Genomic DNA, 17,225 nt, shown 5'->3' on the forward strand with positions numbered 1-17,225 from the left:
CTTGCTTGGCTTGGGTTGCTATATGTGTGATTACATTGTCTGTGTGTTTGTTTGAACATTAACTTTAACTATCTGTGAATAAAGAAAACTTGTGATTTTTTTTTGTTTTAATAAAAGGGTAGCTGTTAATAGAATTGTGGTGGATGAGGAGTGTTTATTTAGCACCGACTATTTGAGGCAAATACATTTTTTTCACCTCTTCTTCTTCTTCTGCAAGTACACCAGGTTAGCAGTTTGGATACAGCTAGAGTAAGGGCATTTTCACTAGCCGGGTGGTACATTTGACTATAAAAAATTGCTAAAAAGTCTGTGAATGTGCGACACATCTGTTTTTGTGGAGCTGCAGCAGGTAAAAGCCCCATTATAGTGACCTCTTAGCAGAGGTGTGGACTCGAGTCACATGACTTGGACTCGAGTCAGACTCGAGTCATGAATTTGATGACTTTAGACTCGACTTGACAAAATGTAAAAAGACTTGCAACTCGACTTCGACTTGAACATCAATGACTTGTGACTTCACTTGGACTTGAGCCTTTTGAATTGACATGACTTGACATGACTTGCTACTTTCCCCCAAAACCCAAAGATGAAAAAGTTATTCGGGAGCGCTCCGTATTTTTCATCGTGTACTTGTCTATCAGCGTTGCGTGTGTCAGCTGGTGTGGTCTCAGTACAACAGCCAATCAAATTAGATCTACTTTGTTTTCATCACACAGCATTCATCCAATCAAATTGCAGGACAACCAACGAAGAAGACATGTCCAAACCACACGCCAGTGAACAAAAAATGATGCCTAAAATAATTTCGTTTGGGTATAAAAATTACAAGGTGGTCAATAGAAAACAATTTGCAGTATGCAACACATGCGGTTCGAAAATTACTGATGGAGAGGCAACAATTTCCAACTTCGTACGGCATTTGAGGTTGCACAAAGAACGGTAAGTTTTGAATGTAAGATAACGTTTATTGGCTAAGTAACGTGACTTTTATTTGCTGTGTAGTTAAATCAGTGAGGCTGTAAACTCACTGCTAACGTTATAACGTTATTGCAAACACGGGAATCTGTTGCAGTTCACTACCTTATTCATACTTTTTGTTCAGTGATTTTTTTTAAGCAGGGTTACGTTAGTCAATATATCACACGTAACGTTAGACGGCGGTCAGCAGCACCGCGTATTTTAGCCACCTAAAAAAAGACAAAAATAGTCAAATAAAGGTCAGTTAAAATGTATACTATATTATGAATATGTGTACCGTTTTAGCTAGCTTTCTGACATACTGTTGGTTGTTTACCTCAGTGGTCCCCAACCACCGGGCCGCGGCACGGTACTGGTCCGTGGATCGATTGGTATCGGGCCGCACAAGAAATAATTTTTTTTTCTTTTTTTAATTAAATCAACATAAAAAACACAAGATACACTTACAAGTAGTGCACCAACCCAAAACAACTCTCTCCCCCCTTTTGTTCTGGGCATTGAACATGAAGACTCTTCCTTCACTGTTCCGAGTGGCCATGAGAGTCTTGGCAGTGCCTGCCTCCAGTGCTCCAGTGGAGCGAGTTTTCAGCCATGGTGGCATCATACTACGCCCCCATCGTGCACAAATGACTGACAGACTCTTGGCTAATTTGGTCTTTTGCAAATGCAATGCAGCATAGGGCCCTGACATATAAAAAGTACAACTTTTTTGTTATGTTCACGTATATGTCATGTTTTTTCAATGTTAACACTTTTGTACAAATAAGTACATTTGCACTTTATTTTTCAATGTGTTTGTTCTGTAAAGGAATGAGTTAATGTTTAAAATGACTGGTTAATAGTGCTATTATAAAGTGCACAATTTTCTTTCCTGCAATTTAAAATGCACTTGTTTTAATAAATAAATACAGCGTTTGAAAAGCATACACAATCTGTGTTAATATATTAGTCTGTGGTTAAAAGGACTTGAAAGGACTCGAAACTCAAAATGCAGGACTTAGGACTTGACTTGAGACTTTCCAGTCTTGACTTTGGACTTGACTCGGGGCTTGCCTGTCTTGACTCGGGACTTGACTCGGACTTGAGGGCAAAGACTTGAGACTTACTTGTGACTTGCAAAACAATGACTTGGTCCCACCTCTGCCTCTTAGTGACTCCGATAAGGGAGATGGACTGAGCTGATATTTGTCACGACGTTTGATCAGTGAGCTGCAGTTAGACAGATGGAGTTTAGACTCCATGCAGTTGAGCTTTGATGAAGCTGTTTTGGAAGTGACCACACATGATGGCTGTAGATTTGTCGGCTGATGACCAGTGATTGTATGGCGCCTTGGGCTGGGTTCCGTGTTGGTCAGGGTGTTTAACGTAGGGTCTGCTCCGCTGGGCGGGCTCATCGCCGTCTACGAGTAGAAGTGGCCTGCGTTCAGGATATGAGACGGCCGTTCCACAAAAAGCACGCGTGTATAATTGTTAATATTGTCCGGACTGGGGTGGCTCCTATTTTGTTAATGTGTGTGTGGGTGTATTGGTGAATGTTGAAAGGTGTTGGATGTGGAGTGATTCAGTTTTATTGTTGGTACATTTATATATGGGTATTTCAATAACAATTGTGCATGCACCTGCGGGTCTGATCTTTTTCATTTTCCCTCTCTTGAAAGTTAATCATTACTCCCACCCACCAGCCCCCCCACACATTCCATGCTAGTCTGTAAAGTGTTGTAAACTGTCCAAACTGTGTGTGTATGAGAAGAGAGACGAAGTGCATCTGCCTCACAATACGAAGGTCCTGAGTAGTCTTGGGTTCAATCCCGGGCTCGGGATCTTTCTGTGTGGAGTTTGCATGTTCTCCCCGTGACTGCGTGGGTTCTACTCCAGCTTCCTCCCACCTCCAAAGACATGCACCTGGGGATAAGTTGATTGGCAACACTAAATGGTCCCTAGTGTGTGAATGTGAGTGTGAATGTTGTCTGTCTATCTGTGTTGGGCCTGCGATGAGGTGACGACTTGTCCAGGGTGAACCCCGCCTTCCGCCCGATTGTAGCTGAGATAGGCTCCAGCGCCCCCCGCGACCCCAAAGGGAATAAGCGGTAGAAAATGGATGGATGGATATATATATAAGAAATACTTGACTTTCAGTGAGTTCTAGCTATATATACAGGTAAAAGCCAGTAAATTAGAATATTTTGAAAAACTTGATTTATTTCAGTAATTGCATTCAAAAGGTGTAACTTGTACATTATATTTATTCATTGCACACAGACTGATGCATTCAAATGTTTATTTCATTTAATTTTGATGATTTGAAGTGGCAACAAATGAAAATCCAAAATTCCGTGTGTCACAAAATTAGAATATTACTTAAGGCTAATACAAAAAAGGGATTTTTAGAAATGTTGGCCAACTGAAAAGTATGAAAATGAAAAATATGAGCATGTACAATACTCAATACTTGGTTGGAGCTCCTTTTGCCTCAATTACTGCGTTAATGCGGCGTGGCATGGAGTCGATGAGTTTCTGGCACTGCTCAGGTGTTATGAGAGCCCAGGTTGCTCTGATAGTGGCCTTCAACTCTTCTGCGTTTTTGGGTCTGGCATTCTGCATCTTCCTTTTCACAATACCCCACAGATTTTCTATGGGGCTAAGGTCAGGGGAGTTGGCGGGCCAATTTAGAACAGAAATACCATGGTCCGTAAACCAGGCACGGGTAGATTTTGCGCTGTGTGCAGGCGCCAAGTCCTGTTGGAACTTGAAATCTCCATCTCCATAGAGCAGGTCAGCAGCAGGAAGCATGAAGTGCTCTAAAACTTGCTGGTAGACGGCTGCGTTGACCCTGGATCTCAGGAAACAGAGTGGACCGACACCAGCAGATGACATGGCACCCCAAACCATCACCCAACCATGCAAATTTTGCATTTCCTTTGGAAATCGAGGTCCCAGAGTCTGGAGGAAGACAGGAGAGGCACAGGATCCACGTTGCCTGAAGTCTAGTGTAAAGTTTCCACCATCAGTGATGGTTTGGGGTGCCATGTCATCTGCTGGTGTCGGTCCACTCTGTTTCCTGAGATCCAGGGTCAACGCAGCCGTCTACCAGCAAGTTTTAGAGCACTTCATGCTTCCTGCTGCTGACCTGCTCTATGGAGATGGAGATTTCAAGTTCCAACAGGACTTGGCGCCTGCACACAGCGCAAAATCTACCCGTGCCTGGTTTACGGACCATGGTATTTCTGTTCTAAATTGGCCCGCCAACTCCCCTGACCTTAGCTCCATAGAAAATCTGTGGGGTATTGTGAAAAGGAAGATGCAGAATGCCAGACCCAAAAACGCAGAAGAGTTGAAGGCCACTATCAGAGCAACCTGGGCTCTCATAACACCTGAGCAGTGCCAGAAACTCATCGACTCCATGCCACGCCGCATTAACGCAGTAATTGAGGCAAAAGGAGCTCCAACCAAGTATTGAGTATTGTACATGCTCATATTTTTCATTTTCATACGTTTCAGTTGGCCAACATTTCTAAAAATCCCTTTTTTGTATTAGCCTTAAGTAATATTCTAATTTTGTGACACACGGAATTTTGGATTTTCATTTGTTGCCACTTCAAATCATCAAAATTAAATGAAATAAACATTTGAATGCATCAGTCTGTGTGCAATGAATAAATATAATGTACAAGTTACACCTTTTGAATGCAATTACTGAAATAAATCAAGTTTTTCAAAATATTCTAATTTACTGGCTTTTACCTGTATATGTGTATATGTATATATATATATATATATATATATATATATATATATATATATATATATATATATATATATATATATATATATATATAAATAAGAGAAATACTTTGAATTTCAGTGTTCATTTATTTACACATATACACACACATAACACTCATCTACTCATTGTTGAGTTAAGGGTTGAATTGTCCATCCTTGTTCTATTCTCTGTCATTATTTTCCTAACCATGCTGAACACCCTCTCTGATGATCCATTCTGCTTCGTCTCCTTGTTGTGTGCGCAGTTGTGCACTGCACTCTCTAAAAGCCCTAGATGTTAATGTCACATATGCATGTACATTAGATGGCAGTATTGTCCTGTTTAAGAGTGTCACAACATTGCTGTTTACGGCAGACGAACTGCTTTACGGTAGACGAAAACGTGACTGCTGTTGTTGTGTGTTGTTGCCGTGCTGGGAGGACGTTAATGAAACTGCCTAACAATAAACCCACATAAGAAACCAAGAACTCGCCCTCCATCATTCTACAGTTATAACGTGATTGGGCAGGCACGCTGTTTATATTGTGGGAAAGCGGACGTGAAAACATGCTGTCGACACGTCACTCAGGTACGCGTGAATTTCGGGAGATTTTCGGGAGAAAATTTGTCCCGGGAGGTTTTCGGGAGAAGCGCTGAATTTCGGGAGTCTCCCGGAAAATCCGGGAGGGTTGGCAAGTATGTGTTTCACAGTGAAGCAAGGTGGCTCTCCCGGGGCAAAGTGCTGTCACTTGCCCTGTCTTGCCAAATGCATAGCTCCTCCTTTTTTTTTTTGCAAAGATTGCAAAGTGGCACTTTTATTTTATTTATTTTGAACTTGATGCAAGTTATTTGATTTATTATTGAACTTGATGCAAGTTATAACACTTTTATTTGATTTATTATTGAACTTGATGCAAGTTATAACACTTTTATTTGATTTATTATTGAACTTGATGCAAGTTATAACACTTTTATTTGATTTATTATTGAACTTGATGCAAGTTATAACACTTTTATTTGATTTATTATTGAACTTGATGCAAGTTATTTTATTTATTATTGAACTTGATGCAAGTTATACCAGGCAGCACAGTGGAAGAGGGGTTAGTGCATCTGCCTCATAATACGAAGGTCCTGAGTAGTCTTGGGTTCAATCCCGGGCTCGGGATCTTTCTGTGTGGAGTTTGCATGTTCTCCCCGTGACTGCGTGGGTTCCCTCCGGGTACTCCGGCTTCCTCCCACCTCCAAAGACATGCACCTGGGGATAGGTTGATTGGCAACACTAAATTGGCCCTAGTGTGTGAATGTGAGTGTGAATGTTGTCTGTCTATTTGTGTTGGGCCTGCGATGAGGTGGCGACTTGTTCAGGGTGTACCCCGCCTTCCGCCCGATTGTAGCTGAGATAGGCTCCAGCGCCCCCCGCGACCCCAAAGGGAATAAGCGGTAGAAATATTATTAATTAATATTATATTAATTATCATGTTTCCTTTCAACCAATTCTCCAATTCCCTCTTTTTGATTATCCAATTCCAATTAGTCAGACCGAGAAGAGCTGATTGGTCAACGCCCACAATGATGAATTATTCATGTTCCTATTCCCGCCCATCCCAGCCTAGGAATTACGATGGTAGAATTACCAATTTGAGCCTCAGAACAAAGGAGGAGCTAACCCCCGAGGTTATCATTGACTATTGGACTATCTGTTATTGATTACTATTACCCATACTTACCTTTTTAACTATAAGTTAATTTAGTAGCTACCACTTAGCTTTACTGTGTGCGGGAGGTGAAACACCCCCCACATTGTCCGGCGTCCCCACTTTCAAGTCTTTCAGTAACTTAGCTAGCTCCAATGTTTTGTTTCACCTCCATCTGAATTGACTGAGACGGGTCCACGATTATATTTGTCATTGGGACCCAACTGCTCGTTTGGGTCTGCCAAAAAAAAGTCGAAGAAAACACAGAAATGATCTGATAATGCAGCATCGACAACATTCACGTTTGGAATGGCAAGACTCTTAGTCACGATCAAATCAAGGGTGTAGCCGGACGTCACACTAGTCTTTGTGTCCTTGTCCCTGCAGACACACAATGTAAGACATCAGCCAAGGCAGACATCGTGCTGCTGATCGACGGCTCCTGGAGTATCGGCCGCCTCAACTTTAAAACAATTCGCAACTTCATCGCTCGCTTGGTCAGCGTCTTTGACATCGGCCCTGATAATGTCCAGATCGGTAAGTCCGCACACCACTCACTACTACTACTACTGTAGTACTACTGCTAGTGCTAGTACATCTATGGGTCAAATAGTCGTCATTCCCCCTGCCCCCCCACCCGCTGCCTTGTGGTACCTTTGGGAGAAGGAAAGGCTATGGGAGTAAACCCAGACAGAAATTCAGGAGTGGAGCCCCTGAGGCGGCTGGGTGTCATTGCTGACCCCCTGCCGGCAGCTCCTGCAGCCAAGCCGATGCCAGATGTATTGCCTTGCTTTCCTCTGGGCCACATCGTCACGGCCGAGAGGGGGATCTTGATGTCTGGGCAACCCAAGATCTCCATACTTTCTGCCCAGGCTTGCGCCACGGAGAGGTCACTCCAGCCTCCCCCCTAAAGGGAGGAAACAACACGGAAGCTGGCAGTCTTAAGTTCCACCCGATTGGCGCCAGCTTCGACGGTGGGAGGAATCATTGAGAATGAACTCCCCCAGGCGCAACCCATCGTCACTACTGACGGACGGATGCCTATGAGTGCTAGTACAACCACTACTATGATTACTTTTACTATTAATACTACTTCCAAGTCCCGGTCTGGGGTTCTCTCCCGGAAAATTGTGGTGTGCCATCTCCGTGTTGGACGATATCCTCCTGCCCCAGGTGGAGGAGTTCAAGGACCTTGAAGTCTTGCTCACGAGTTAGTGGATCGTGAGATCAGCAGGCGGATCAGTGCGGCGTTTGCAGAGATGTGCACCCTGGTGGTGTAGAGGGAGCTGAGCCAGGTGGCAAAGCTCTTGTTGCGTCAGACCAGCTCTTCCTCCCAGGGATTCTAAGTTACTGGTCAATCCCAAGTTCTTTCGATGACATATATGCTGAGTAAGAAGGACCACCAAGACAGAATAGGAATATTATCAAGTTTTACTAAAGCTTTGGGAGAACCACCTAGACCAATACATTCATATCGGCTCCTCTAGTGGCTCTGACATTCAAACGGAAAAGCCAACTCCTTGCACACAAAGAAAGCCCCCATCTCTCCCCCTCCCAACACTGATAAGAAAAGATTGGGGGTTGTATTTTACATTCCGATGGTTTAAGACACTAAACAGACCTCTGAACACAAGAGAAACTAGTAGACTATACAAAGGAAAAGTACTAGATGGTCTAAACATGGCTATGTAAAAAGAAAGAACTCTTAAACTTATATGTATTCTCCACACTCTCAATTTTCCGGTCGATTCCTAGCCTCACCTGTGGTCATGAGCTTTAAGTTATGACCGAAAAGACAAGATCACGGGTACAAGCGGCCAAAATGAGTGTCCTCTGTCGGGTGGCGGGGGTCTACCCTCGGGATAGGTACAGAAGCCGTCATTCCGGAGGAGCTCAGGGTGAAGCCGCTGCTCCTCCACATTGAGAAAAGCCAGATGAGTTCGGGCATCTGGTCAGAATGCCCCCCAGACGCCTGCCTGGGTAGGTGTGTCAGGAATGTCCAACCGGTAGGTCAGACTCAGGACACGTTGGAGAAGCTATGTCTCCCGGCTGATTGCCTGGGAAGAGCTAGACCAAGTGGTGGGGGAGAGGGAAGTCTGGGCTTCTCTGCTAAGGCTGCTGCCCTCACAACCCGACAAAGATGGATGGATGGATCTTAATACTACTCTGGGAACACCTCAGGATTGCCCGGGAAGATCTAGACCAAGTGGTAGGGAGAGGGAAGTCTGGGCTTCTCTCCTAAGGCTGCTGCCCTCACAACCCGACAAAGATGGATGGATGGATCTTAATACTACTCTGGGAACACCTCAGGGTTGCCCGGGAAGAGCTAGACCAAGTGGTGGGGAGAGGCGAGTCTGGGCTTCTCTGCTAAGGCTGCTGCCCTCACAACCCGACAAAGATGGATGGATGGATCTTAATAATACTCTGGGAACACCTCAGGGTTGCCTGGGTAGAGCTAGACCAAGTGGTAGGGACAGGCGAGTCTGGGCTTCTCTGCTAAGGCTGCTGCCCTCACAACCCGACAAAGATGGATGGATGGATGTTAATAATACTCTGGGAACACCTCAGAGTTGCCCGGGAAGAGCTAGACCAAGTGGTAGGGAGAGGGAAGTCTGGGCTTCTCTCCTAAGGCTGCTGCCCTCACAACCCGACAAAGACGGATGGATGGATCTTAATAATACTCTGGGAACACCTCAGGATTGCCCGGGAATGGAGGACGTATTTTATGTGTTGGGACAGAATTCATCTACAGTTTTTTGTTCTCTGGCCACTCGCCACAGACTGATCGTCCATGCCAGGTTTTGCAGAGTTGTCGGATCAATCCGACGGTGAGAAAGTGGTTATTGTGTTGTGTGCAGGTCTGGTTCAGTACAGCGGAGACCCTAACACCGAGTGGCACCTAAACGCTCACCCCACCAAGGCGTCCCTGCTGAAGGCCGTGGCCAACCTGCCTTACAAAGGAGGAAACACCAAGACTGGTGACAAGCTAGCGTCCTCATTGTGGATTTGGTCCGAAAGGGATTTGACTCCTCCCCTTCCCGTGCTGCAGGGATGGCTCTGAGCTACATCCTCCAGAACAACTTCAGACGCCACGCGGGAATGCGCCAAGACTCTCGTAAAATGGTCATCCTAGTCACAGACGGAAAGTCACAGGATGAAGTCGTCACCCACTGGCAGAAGCTGAAAGAGACCGGCATCGAGCTGTACGCCATTGGTGAGTCGTCATGAGGCGGAGCCAACAATTCTAGTTTCACTTCTTCTTTTTTTACCAGGTGTGAAGAACGCAGACGAGAATGAGCTTCGGTCCATGGCCAGCGACCCCCTTGAGACTCACGTGTACAACGTCAACGACTTCAAGCTTCTGCCGGACATCGTGGATGAACTCACCCTCAACCTTTGTAACAGCATCAAGGGCTCAGGTGGGACCCCAATGACATTTTACGGGCGCAGACTATGTATATATACACCCATCCATCCATTTTCTACCGCTTGTCCCCCCGGCCTCGGGATCTTTCTGTGTGGAGTTTGCATGTTCTCCCCGTGACTGCGTGGGTTCCCTCCGGGTACTCCGGCTTCCTCCCACCCCCAAAGACATGGACCTGGGGGATAGGTTGATTGGCAACACTAAATTGGCCCTAGTGTGTGAATGTTGTCTGTCTGTGTTGGCCCTGCGATGAGGTGGCGACTTGTCCAGGGTGTACCCCGCCTTCCGCCTGATTGTAGCTGAGATAGACTCCAGCACCCCCCTCGACCCCGAAGGGAATAAGCGGTACAAAATGGATGGATGGATGGATATATATACAGTATATATATATATATATATATATATATATATATATATATATATATATATATATATATATATATAGACTAAAAATAGCAAGGTGAGTAACTACATGTAGTTGGTGTAGCAAGGTGAGTAACTACATATAGTTAGTGTAGCAAGGTGAGTAACTACATGTAGTTAGCGTAGCAAGGTGAGTAACTACATGTAGTTGGCGTAGCAAGGTGAGTAACTACATGTAGTTAGTGTAGCAAGGTGAGTAACTACATGTAATTAGTGTAGCATGGTGAGTAACTACAAGTAGTGTAGCAAGGTGAGTAGCTACATGTAGTTAGTGTAGCAAGGTAAGTAACTACATGTAGTTAGTGTAGCAAGGTGAGTAACTACATGTAGTTAGTGTAGCAAGGTGAGTAACTACAAGTAGTTAGTGTAGCAAGGTGAATAACTACATGTAGTTAGTGTAGCAAGGTGAGTAACTACAAGTAGTTAGTGTAGCAAGGTGAGTAACTACATGTAGTTAGTGTAGCAAGGTGAGTAACTACATGTAGTTAGTGTAGCAAGGTGAGTAACTACATGTAGTTGGTGTAGCAGGGTGAGTAACTGCATGTAGTTAGTGTAGCAGGGTGAGTAACTGCATGTAGTTGGTGTAGCAAGGTGAGTAACTACATGAAGTTAGTGTAGCAAGGTGAGTAACTGCATGTAGTTAGCGTAGCAAGGTGAGTATTTACATGTAGTTAGCGTAGCAAGGTGAGTAACTGCATGTAGTTAATGTAGCAAGGTGAGTAACTGCATGTAGTTAGTGTAGAAAGGTGAGTATTTACATGTAGTTAGTGTAGCAGGGTGAGTAACTACATGTAGTTAGTGTAGCAAGGTGAGTAACTACATGTAGTTAGTGTAGCAAGGTGAGTAACTACATGTAGTTAGCGTAGCAAGGTGAGTAACTACAAGTAGTTAGTGTAACAAGGTGAGTAACTACATGTAGTTAGTGTAGCAGAGTGAGTAACTACATGTAGTTAGTGTAGCAAGGTGAGTAACTGCATGTAGTTGGTGTAGCAAGGTGAGTAACTACATGTAGTTAGTGTAGCAAGGTGAGTAACTACATGTAATTAGTGTAGCATGGTGAGTAACTACAAGTAGTGTAGCAAGGTGAGTAGCTACATGTAGTTAGTGTAGCAAGGTGAGTAACTACATGTAGTTAGTGTAGCAAGGTGAATAACTAAATGTAGTTAGTGTAGCAAGGTGAGTAACTACATGTAGTTAGTGTAGCAAGGTGAGTAACTACAAGTAGTTAGCGTAGCAAGGTGAGTAACTGCATGTAGTTAGTGTAGCAAGGTGAGTAACTGCATGTAGCAAAGTGAGTAACTACATGTAGTTAGTGTAGCAAGGTGAGTAACTACATGTAGTTAGTGTAGCAAGGTGAGTAACTACATGTAGTTAGTGTAGCAAGGTGAGTAACTACAAGTAGTTAGTGTAGCAAGGTGAATAACTACATGTAGTTAGTGTAGCAAGGTGAGTAACTACATGTAGTTAGCGTAGCAAGGTGAGTAACTACAAGTAGTTAGTGTAGCAAGGTGAGTAACTACATGTAGTTAGCGTACCAAGGTGAGTAACTGCATGTAGTTAGCGTAGCAAGGTGAGTAACTACATGTAGTTAGTGTAGCAAGGTGAGTAACTACATGTAGTTAGTGTAGCAAGGTGAGTAACTACATGTAGTTGGTGTAGCAAGGGGAGTAACTACATGTAGTTAGTGTAGCAAGGTGAGTAACTACATGTAGTTAGTGTAGCAAGGTGAGTAACTACATGTAGTTAGCGTAGCAAGGTGAGTATTTACATGTAGTTAGTGTAGCAAGGTGAGTAACTACAAGTAGTTAGTGTAGCAAGGTGAGTAACTACATGTAGTTAGTGTAGCAAGGTGAGTATCTACATGTAGTTAGTGTAGCAAGGTGAGTAACTGCATGTAGTTAGTGTAGCAAGGTGAGTAACTACATGTAGTTAGTGTAGCAAGGTGAGTAACTGCATGTAGTTAGTGTAGCAAGGTGAGTAACTACATATAGTTAGTGTAGCAAGGTGAGTAACTGCATGTAGTTAGTGTAGCAAGGTGAGTATCTACATGTAGTTAGTGTAGCAAGGTGAGTAACTGCATGTAGTTAGTGTAGCAAGGTGAGTAACTACATGTAGTTAGTGTAGCAAGGTGAGTAACTGCATGTAGTTAGTGTAGCAAGGTGAGTAACTGCATGTAGTTAGTGTAGCAAGGTGAGTATCTACATGTAGTTAGTGTAGCAAGGTGAGTAACTGCATGTAGTTAGTGTAGCAAGGTGAGTAACTACATGTAGTTAGTGTAGCAAGGTGAGTAACTGCATGTAGTTAGTGTAGCAAGGTGAGTAACTACATATAGTTAGTGTAGCAAAGTGAGTAACTACATGTAGTTAGCGTAGCAAGGTGAGTAACTACATGTAGGTAGTGTAGCAAAGTGAGTAACTACATGTAGTTAGCGTAGCAGGGTGAGTAACTACAAGTAGTTAGTGTAGTAGGGTGAGTAACTACAAGTAGTTAGTGTAGCAGGGTGAGTAACTACAAGTAGTTAGTGTAGCAGGGTGAGTAACTACAAGTAGTTAGTGTAGCAAGGTGAGTAACTATTACATGTGGTTAGTGTAGCAAGGTGAGTAACTACATGTAGTTAGTGTAGCAAGGTGAGTAACTGCAAGTAGTTAGTGTAGCAAGGTGAGTAACTACAAGTAGTTAGTGTAGCAAGGTGAATAACTACATGTAGTTAGTGTAGCAAGGTAAGTAACTACATGTAGTTAGTGTAGCAAGGTGAATAACTACATGTAGTTAGTGTAGCAAGGTAAGTAGCTACATGTAGTTAGTGTAGCAAGGTGAGTAACTACAAGTAGTTAGTGTAGCAAGGTGAATAACTACATGTAGTTAGTGTAGCAAGGTGAGCAACTACAAGTAGTTAGTGTAGCAAGGTGAGTAACTACAAGTAGTTAGTGTAGCAAGGTGAATAACTACATGTAGTTAGTGTAGCAAGGTAAGTAACTACATGTAGTTAGTGTAGCAAGGTGAGTAACTACAAGTAGTTAGTGTAGCAAGGTGAATAACTACATGTAGTTAGTGTAGCAAGGTGAACAACTACAAGTAGTTAGTGTAGCAAGGTGAGTAACTGCATGTAGTTAGTGTAGCAAGGTGAGTAACTACATGTAGTTAGTGTAGCAAGGTGAATAACTACATGTAGTTAGTGTAGCAAGGTGAACAACTACAAGTAGTTAGTGTAGCAAGGTGAGTAACTGCATGTAGTTAGTGTAGCAAGGTGAGTAACTACACAGGTTTTTGACTTGTTTCCATTTAATAGCGTTACATTATTTTGGTCTTGTTGTTGTGTTGGTGATATTGTTGATGATTTAGTGATATTGTTGATGATTTAGTGATATTGTTGATGATTTAGTGATATTGTTGATGATTTAGTGATATTGTTGATGATTTAGTGATATCGTTGATGATTTAGTGACATCGTTGATGATTTAGTGACATCGTTGATGATTTAGTGACATTGTTGATGATTTAGTGACATTGTTGATGATTTAGTGATATTGTTGATGATTTAGTGATATTGTTGATGATTTAGTGATATTGTTGATGATTTAGTGATATTGTTGATGATTTAGTGACATTGTTGATGATTTAGTGACATTGTTGATGATTTAGTGACATTGTTGATGATTTAGTGATACTGTTGATGATTTAGTGATATTGTTGATGATTTAGTGACATTGTTGATGATTTAGTGATATTGTTGATGATTTAGTGATATTGTTGATGATTTAGTGACATTGTTGATGATTTAGTGATATTGTTGATGATTTAGTGATATTGTTGATGATTTAGTGATATTGTTGATGATTTAGTGATATTGTTGATGATTTAGTGACATTGTTGATGATTTAGTGATATTGTTGATGATTTAGTGACATTGTTGATGATTTATTGATATTGTTGATGATTTAGTGATATTGTTGATGATTTAGTGACATTGTTGATGATTTAGTGACATTGTTGATGATTTAGTGATATTGTTGATGATTTAGTGATATTGTTGATGATTTAGTGATATTGTTGATGATTTAGTGATGTTGTTGATGATTTAGTGATATTGTTGATGATTTAGTGATGTTGTTGATGATTTAGTGATATTGTTGATGATTTAGTGATATTGTTGATGATTTAGTGATATTGTTGATGATTTAGTGACATTGTTGATGATTTAGTGACATTGTTGATGATTTAGTGATACTGTTGATGATTTAGTGATATTGTTGATGATTTAGTGATATTGTTGATGATTTAGTGATATTGTTGATGATTTAGTGATATTGTTGATGATTTAGTGATATTGTTGATGATTTAGTGACATTGTTGATGATTTAGTGACATTGTTGATGATTTAGTGATACTGTTGATGATTTAGTGATATTGTTGATGATTTAGTGACATTGTTGATGATTTAGTGATATTGTTGATGATTTAGTGATATTGTTGATGATTTAGTGACATTGTTGATGATTTAGTGATATTGTTGATGATTTAGTGATATTGTTGATGATTTAGTGATATTGTTGATGATTTAGTGATATTGTTGATGATTTAGTGACATTGTTGATGATTTAGTGATATTGTTGATGATTTAGTGACATTGTTGATGATTTATTGATATTGTTGATGATTTAGTGATACTGTTGATGATTTAGTGATATTGTTGATGATTTAGTGATATTGTTGATGATTTAGTGATATTGTTGATGATTTAGTGATATTGCCTTCATTGTGATGAGAGCAATAAAACGTAATAACAGCATGAAAGTAAACCATCGGTCTGATACTGATACCGACCTTTGTGTTGATACCAGACGTGGATGGAAGTGTCGTGCCCAAGGAGTCACTCTGCCACCCGAGCGGCACCGTGAAGTGGATGTTGTGCAAGACCAGCCTGTGCAACGGGGCCCCCCGCCAGCCCGGGGCCTCGGCCCTGCTCGCCGCCGCCGCCATCTTGACTGTGCTGGTGGAGGTGCTGCAGTGAAACAGCCGCCACAAAATGTCACCTGAGCAACAACACCCGAGCGTCACATATTTACCTTTTTATGCAATCACAATTAAATCCCGACAGTTTGAGTGAGTGAATCTGGAGAAATGATATTACGCACCTTGGATCCCTCAGCCGGTACTGCATCAAAAAGCCACGTCCGTGTGTAAAGGATATCACCACATGGACTCAGGGACACTTCAGAAAACCACTGTCAGTAACTACAGTTGGTCGCTACATCTGTAAGTGCAAGTTAAAACTCTCCTATGCAAAGCCAAAGCCATTTATCAACAACACCCAGAGACATGTTATATATGTTTGTAGGTATATAAAGTATATACAACCGGTGCAATGGGCGTCGTTAATAATATTTAAAAGGTATAAACAGTATATGAATGTATATATATATATATATATATATATATATATATATATATATATATGTCTTAATAAGGTTATCCAAAAAATAGTGCTCGATACCGTAGTAGAGTGCAATATATGTATGTGTGGGAAAAAAATCACAAGACTATTTCATCTCTACAGGCCTGTTTCATGAGGGGGGGGGGTACCCTCAATCATCAGGAGATTTTAATGGAAGCATTCACATACCATGGTTTATATAGGGCACAGAGTGGGTGGGTACAGGCTGGCGTAGGGGCATATGTGTCGGATGTGTTAATGTCCTTGCGTGTTACCTTAGATTGGTAGACAACTGATGTTTGTAAGCACCCCCCGTTGAGAGGGCAATCAGGTTTCTTTCGACAGTTGCAGCCTTTGTTGGTTTTGGAGTCGCTCTGTCCGGGGGCCGACGGCTCATTTGCAATTGTTTTGTTGTGGTTTGAGATGATTTGTCGTATATTGTTCATACAGCTGTAGCTCAATTTAATGTTGTTCTTGTTGAATACTTTTCTTAGGATGTTGTCTTTGGGAAAGTGTTTGTCAATCAGGTTGAGGAATTTGTGTCCAATGTTAGTTGAGACGTTTTTGCTGTATGGGGGGTTGTACCAGATGATGTCGTTTCGTTTTCTGTTCTTTTTTGGCTGGTTTCCTGGCGTGGGTTCATAGGTGAGGGTGAAATTGTATCCGCTTTCATCAAGGGCTTTTTGGTACGGGGGGGTTGCTTGGTCAAATTCAGCTTTGCCAGATGACAGCATCGATAGCCTTTTATTAATTCCGGTAGGTATTCTTTTCGTGGTATTCAACAAGAACAACATTAAATTGAGCTACAGCTGTATGAACAATATACGACAAATCATCTCAAACCACAACAAAACAATTGCAAATGAGCCGTCGGCCCCCGGACAGAGCGACTCCAAAACCAACAAAGGCTGTAACTGTCGAAAGAAACCTGATTGCCCTCTCAACGGGGGGTGCTTACAAACATCAGTTGTCTACAAATCTAAGGTAACACGCAAGGACATTAACACATCCGACACATATGTAGGATTAACCGAGGGAGAATTCAAAACCAGATGGAACAATCACAAGGCTTCTTTCAGGAACCAAAACCTGCGGAATACCACAGAACTCAGCAAACACATTTGGGACCTCAAAGACAATAATGTTGAATATTCAATAACATGGCAAATTCTTGCATCCAGCACACCTTACAATAGTGGTAATAAAAGATGCAACCTATGCTTGAAAGAGAAACTGTTTATTATTTACCGTCCAGACCTGTCATCCCTCAACAAGCGCAGCGAAATTGTAACAGCATGCCGCCACAGACGGAAACACCTCCTAGGTAACACATGAGCCAATCACCACGCCCCTACGCCAGCCTGTACCCACCCACTCTGTGCCCTATATAAACCATGGTATGCGAATGCTCCCATTAAAATCTCCTGATGATTGAGGGTACCCCCCTCATGAAACAGGCCTGTAGAGATGAAATAGTCTTGTGATTTTTTTCCCACACATACATAT

At 42.2% G+C, this 17,225-nt stretch overlaps 1 protein-coding gene across 1 annotated transcript in view; it reads left to right on the forward strand.

The window, feature by feature from the left end:
* The window catches only part of LOC133577197 (collagen alpha-1(XII) chain-like), an 18,421-nt gene extending 2,858 nt beyond the window's left edge, over positions 1-15,563 (forward strand). Inside the window, exons 2-6 of the mRNA XM_061930830.2 lie at positions 6,826-6,975; positions 9,297-9,416; positions 9,488-9,652; positions 9,711-9,857; positions 15,127-15,563. Of these exons, the coding sequence (XP_061786814.2) occupies positions 6,826-6,975; positions 9,297-9,416; positions 9,488-9,652; positions 9,711-9,857; positions 15,127-15,296 (752 nt within the window). The 3' untranslated portion in view covers positions 15,297-15,563. The remainder of the gene's footprint in view (positions 1-6,825; positions 6,976-9,296; positions 9,417-9,487; positions 9,653-9,710; positions 9,858-15,126) is intronic.
* The last annotated feature ends 1,662 nt before the right edge of the window (positions 15,564-17,225 follow it).

Source organism: Nerophis lumbriciformis, linkage group LG37 (genome assembly GCF_033978685.3).
Source record: "Nerophis lumbriciformis linkage group LG37, RoL_Nlum_v2.1, whole genome shotgun sequence".
NCBI classification, from domain to species: domain Eukaryota; kingdom Metazoa; phylum Chordata; class Actinopteri; order Syngnathiformes; family Syngnathidae; genus Nerophis; species Nerophis lumbriciformis.